Source organism: Cloeon dipterum, chromosome 3, assembly GCF_949628265.1.
Source record: "Cloeon dipterum chromosome 3, ieCloDipt1.1, whole genome shotgun sequence".
In the NCBI taxonomy this organism is placed as follows: domain Eukaryota; kingdom Metazoa; phylum Arthropoda; class Insecta; order Ephemeroptera; family Baetidae; genus Cloeon; species Cloeon dipterum.
In genome coordinates this window covers 34,395,278-34,401,277 of record NC_088788.1, presented here as the reverse complement: position 1 = coordinate 34,401,277, position 6,000 = coordinate 34,395,278, and the positions used below count along the sequence as shown (strand labels likewise).

Below are 6,000 nucleotides of genomic sequence, written 5' to 3'. Positions count from 1 at the left end.
CGCGCTGAGCAATGTATGCAACCCGCCCCACCGTCGAGCGAAGCCGGCGGACGTCCGTGCCGGAAATTTTCACACCTCATTCTTATCTTTGACTGTGAATTTTAATTGGGCTGGTAATCATAATCTTTGTTGAAGCGTTAGGAATTATTTTTTCGAGTACATCGGGTATCGCGAAAATGTCCTTGAGCTTGCGCTGCGTTTTGGCGTAATTGTTGGACAGATTGGAAAGAAAGGGTTGGAAAGGATTTTGCTGTAAAACGGAGTGAAGATTGCAAAACTCTGTGACAAGCCGAGATGCAGAAAATTTGGAGCTTTTAGTCTCGTTTCCGAGAGCAGCGAATTTCAATCAAGGCTGAGAGGGTGTGTAATTTATGCGTTGCGCCACCCGGAATCAGGCGCATTGCACGAAATTGGAAAGGAGATGAGTCTAAAACGAAAAGCGAGTCGGCGTGTCAGCACGTCTAGACCGAGGCGAATAGCGCGTGTTATGGATGGTTTATTTCTTCGCCGGCCGGCCGGCGGGTCGCGAGAGCTGGTGCTACCACCACCATCGCCACCACCAACCAGAGGCAGAATCAGTGCACGAGAGTGGTGGAGCGATCCCTCTATGCGTGAAAAAGAGGGGCCGGGCCGCCTGCTGCTGCTGCTGATGCTGCTGCTGCTGCTAGAGAAAGAGCAGAGGAGTGGTGGTGTGTGTATTTTATAGTATAGTATTAGTAGTAGCTCGAACTCCGGCGTGATCGCAGCGTGCTGTGTGCGCAGTCGACGAACCGAGAGTGAAGCGAGGGCTGACAAAGATAGAAAGAGAAATTGAGTGGAAAAGGAGCAAGAGTTTTTTTCCGCCCGCCGAGACAGCAGGACAGAAGCAGAGTGGGCCACGCTGTTAGTCTCCAAGCATGACTACGGTCGGTGCCGGGGCCGCAGTGGAGAAGCCGCCTCGTGCAGCTGGCCAGAAGCAGCAGTTGTTAGCCGCGAGTCTCCCGGTGAACGTCGTCCTCAGGCCAGGTGGTCCAAGACTAGCGGTCGGCTGCGAGTCGCCGGTCGTCGTCGGATGGCACTGAGCGGCTGCACTGAGCGGCCGGTGATAAGACAAGAAGCAGCAGCGTCAGAGATGAAGCAGGCTGCGGACGACAGTCGCACCAGGACGGAAACAGTGTCGAGGCACAGAAGTTTGTGCTGCCGCAGTTGTTGGTGGTTGTTGTTCTTGTTACTTGTGCTACTCATGTTGACGGTGGACTCGGCGGCGGCCAGCTGCTCGCCGAAGCAGCTCCGCGTGCAGCAGTTCGAGGACGTCGGCGCCAAGGCCTACCTGTCGCCGGTCGTCTTCAAGGGTTACGTCAAGTCGCGCACGCCGGTCGACGCGCACGGCCTCTACGAGGCCTCCTTCCTCATCCTCAAGCCGCTCAAGGGCTTCACGCACCCGCAGCCCAAGAAGCGGCGGCGGCGCCTCCAGTTCGAGACGCCGACCTCGTCCAACTCCGGCGTCGCCTGCCGGCAAGGCGTTGTCGCCGCGCTCGATGTCAACGCCACGTACCTCGTGTTCGCCGAACGCGCCTCGCAGCACCAGTTCAGGCCGCTGGCGCCGCCGCTGCTGGCCACCAAGCGCCACGAGGACGCGGTCGAAGGGCTCCTCGGTCCCACATTCAGTGAGTACCAAAAACATAATATATGTACATATTTCCATTGTCTTATCGCTTCTAATCTCAGTTATTGAATTTGCCTCTTCTCGCTTTGGTGCACCGCGTTCGCCGAAGGAGAACAATTTTCTAGTGTTCGTCGAATTAATTAGGCTTAACATCGACGCCAATAATTCAATCTTGGTGAACAGAACAACACGGCAAAAATTTCCTCCTTCGAGATATCGTGCGGGCAATCTTATTTACGTGCCACACACATCGCGTATCAGACAATGAAATGTTATTATCAATCATTTTTGCAATTGAAATTTGCTGCCAAAACAGCGGCGGCTGCGGCCGCGGCGGCGCCTATGAAGCGGTGTCGTTTTTATCACTCGGCTCGATAATGATTTAATAAAGTTTTCCCTCAATACCTGACATTCCACCTTATTAAGGTCCAAACTCGTTTCGGGCATGGAGGTGCTGCGCTTTTTTAATTACTATTTTCTTAATTGCCGGCCACTTTGCTTCTTAAACAAGGTGTTAATTGACGCTAAACACTTAATTAGCCGGAAAATGGAAGAGCCGGCGTCGCGCCTCTTTTATTGTACCATGTGTGCCGCCTACGAGATAAGATTTCATCCGAATTTCTCTCGGCTGTAAAATGAAATACTGCCTGTGTGCTTCATAAGCGGATATTCTACTTTTTACAAAAATTCGCGACGGCATTTTAATTATTTCGCCGGCACTTTTGAACGGGCAATCACCGTTTTTTAACGACGTGATGCGGCAATAAACCCATTCGGTGGCAAAAGTCTGCTGAAAAACACGAACGCTGGAACAATTACGCGCGCTGGCGAAATTTCAAATAAATCTATCTCAAATTGATACGGCAGCTAAGTGGAAAGGGCAATTACGACCATCGTAAATGTATATTTCGCGAATGGCCAATTATTCCATCAATAATTCTCAGCGCAGGAATGAAAGTCGGGAGATTTTGAAGCAATTCGCATTCTCGATTGACACATAATATTTGTACATAATACATATTTATTATATTGCAAGTTTATTATTCTTTATTGGAAGTATTCAATATTATTATTATTTTGTTTCCTGTTTTTCTTGAGGAAATAAAAACAAGTTTATTTGTAAAAACCGTTGCATATCCTTATTCATTTATTTTTCTCTCTCTTGCTCTCCTGCAACGAGCCGCAGGACATTTTTATTTTTAAAGTATGACTTAATAATCCACTTATTCAGCCTCGGCGATATGTATATGCGCGCGGCCAGCCTAAATCAATTTCGCGTGTGTATGGCACAGCCGTAATAAAAGAGGTCGCGCGGCGTGTTCGCTGAAAAAGCAAGCAGCGGATTATAAATTGTGAAGGTGTGTGGTGGAAATGACACCACACCCTGGTATGACAAATGATCATAAAGCTGTCCGTATGCAATCATAATAACACACACAACATGTGAGCAGAGTCCTCCTTCTCGTACACCGCGAGAGAGAGAGAGAGAGAGAGAGAGCACATCGTGTGTGGTATTAAGTGTAATAATAATTTCACCTTCTTCAGCTGCTGATCATCTCCTTTGCGCTCTCGAGCCTGCCTTTCCAACCCTTTTGTCAGCAAGATGAATGTTTTCTCCTGTGTGTCTGTGTGTGTGTGTGTGTGATTTAGCTTTCAATAGCCTCCGTCTTTATTCAGTTGCGCGCATATAATGTGTGTGTGTAAAAAAGGCATAGGGTTGAGTTACAAAGGAGGCGAACGCGCGCTAACTGCTTCTTTTAAACCGATCATGATCCCCTCTCCACCTCATTACCTGCATTTCTCGAGTGTGTGTGTGTGTGTGTGTGTGTGTGTGTGTGTGTGTGTGTGTGGAGCCTCCTTTCCTCTTTCTCTCGCTACTATTTGTACGATAAAAAGGATTAATTTCTACATCTTAATCATCGTTTTACGACTTTTTTATGTGCGCCTGCGAATTACTCATTTATGCATCTCGCGGCTGGAAGTTCGAGCGTGGAATTCTGTCGGTGCGCGCGCGTCGTGAATATGCATGTTATAGTCGACAGATTAATTAATTCGAAACCGTGGAGAATGCGGATTGTTGCGATTTCGGGGTTGCGGGGCACTTTACGACCAATAAAATTGCGGATTCTAGGAAGAAGCGAGCGTCCCGGTTCGAGATTTCAACACGATCGCTGCTTACAGCTAGATAAATTTGCGGAATGCATCTTCATTTCCCCAAAATGGATACTTGTTGAAAGTACAGACACACTTGAAACAAAAGTGCCGCTCAAAAAACGCCGACAATTTCGAATTTCTTCCTCTGCTGCAGCAGGCGACGCACGCGAATGTCTTACAGGCTGAACGAAATGGCTAAAAATCCGATTCTCCTCGCTGTAACAAGCATTTTTACATCCATACGACAAGTTAATCAAATCCGACTCCAGCTTAAATTAAATGCATCACCGCTTGTTTTTGTATCATTACATAAACTGCATCTGTTTTCATCAAATCTCGTTTAAAATTAAAATTTTATAATTTTCTACGATATTACGACAGTTTTTTGCTTAAGTTGTGCAGAGAGCGTTTTTTGCTTCAGTTTTGGAAATTTCGAATGGGAACGGTTTTATTTTTCTGTTTTATATCGTCTTAGAAACTTAGGAGAACATTGCAGCTGCTGCTCAACCTGGAAAAATACCTAAAAACCGAGTATGGTTTTTTATAGGATTGAGGGTAGTTTTAAAAGTAACGCGCCCATTCTGATTTGCATAATATGTGGTGATCAAGAGATGAAAAATATATTCCCTGAAATTAGCTCAATTAGCTCTTCAGGAAACCGGCACCCGAAGAAATTTGGATTTTATTTTGTCTGAGCTCCAAATTCGAGGTGATTTCTTCGCTGCCTACCCGAAGTTTTGACGGGGAACAGCTTTTCTTTGTGTCTTTAATGCTAATGTAAATAATTTTGTAACTAAAACAATAATTCTCAAATTGTTGCATTTTTTAAATTTTTTATTTAAGTCAATATAAAAATTGAAGCCCCAAAAGATTTAGAACGAAACGGCGAGTAGAAAAAGGTAGGATCAATATTAGTTCACGAGATTTTGAATGCCAAAACTAAAAAACACGGGGTTTGCATTTTTGCTAGTATTTCCACCGCCAAATCTTGGGTTCTAATAATCAGAAGCACAAAAACTGCACACCTATAGAATCGACACAACCTACCCTGATCAGCTGGAGGGATTGGGGGTGCGGTAAAAGAATGGAATAATGAAAATAAGTCAAGAATTTAACTTATAGCTTTTCTACTCTCAAAAGAAGATAAAAGGGTAGTATATTAAAGGGAAGATTTTCATTGATTTTAAAACAGTGAGATGACTTTTGGCTCGCAGAAGGGTGTTTCAACATAGAGCTTATTTTGAATTAAAGCTGGATGAGTGGGATCGAATATTTTAAACGTCATGTCTTATCAACGCCGCCCTTATATTGCTTGAAAATCGGTCTAGGGCCGGCGATTTGCGTGCAGATTGCGCGCGGTGAGTGGAGAGCCGTTGCGCTAAATGTATTTTACAGCTCACGAGAGAGCGCGGCGGCGGGCGATTCAATAAAACGATCGAGAGCGACGCCCAATCTCACTTCCTGATCGATCCCACCTTTCTCTGATCATCTCTATTGTTGTTTACGTCGGTGCGGGGCCGCCGTTTTGACACCGCCGCGCGCTGGAAATTGGGTCGCAACCATTTTCGCGAATTTTGCCACCGATACCGCGACCGCATCGGACAGGAAACGCGCGACTGGCGGCGTTAATCAAAGCCCCGCAGTATTAGCGAATTTATTTATCTCGCCTGGCGCCTCGCCACCCGCTGATATCGCGGCCCGTCATCGATTTTTCTCAAGGATTGATGGCTGTCACAGCAAATTAGTCGCTTGGTAATTATCAGCGGCTTTGTTGGAAATTAAGTGAGCAAAGGTGAAAACCGCTCTTGACAAAGAAACCCGTATCGTATTTGTCAACAATCGTTTGAAATTTTTGTCGTAGACTGTTTGAAGTCGTAAAAGTTTCCTTGTAAGAAAGTCCAAGGAATTGTATGTCCTTTTTTGCGCTCAAATAAAATTCTGTGATCTATTTGTCGGGCTGTCTCGTCTCGTCGTAAAGGTGCTTTTCTCGCCAGCAGCATATATTACACTTTGGCAAGTTTATGAATAGCCCTCATTTGTGCACATTGAAAGGCGCGCGCGGCGGCGGTGGCTGTGGCGGCGGCGGCGGCAGACAGACGCGGCGACCTTTTCTCTCGTTCTGCCGGCGCTGCTTTCCGATGCAGAGCGAGCTGAAGCGTAATAAAGCGAGCGTGTAAAACTAATCCACCCACCCACCCACT

The 6,000-nt window shown here is 46.4% G+C and overlaps 1 protein-coding gene across 6 annotated transcripts in view; it reads left to right on the top strand.

Moving 5' to 3' along the window:
• Nucleotides 1-641: 641 nt before the first annotated feature.
• vn (vein) overlaps nucleotides 642-6,000 on the top strand; it is a 60,124-nt gene continuing 54,765 nt past the window's right edge. For 2 of the 6 annotated variants that reach the window (XM_065486654.1, XM_065486652.1), the window contains exon 1: nucleotides 646-1,646. In XM_065486654.1, coding sequence (XP_065342726.1) covers nucleotides 1,052-1,646 — 595 coding nt within the window. In that variant the 5' untranslated portion in view covers nucleotides 646-1,051. Of the gene's footprint in view, nucleotides 1,647-6,000 lie in introns of all 6 variants that reach the window. The other 4 variants (XM_065486653.1, XM_065486651.1, XM_065486650.1 and 1 more) reach the window with 3 other exon arrangements.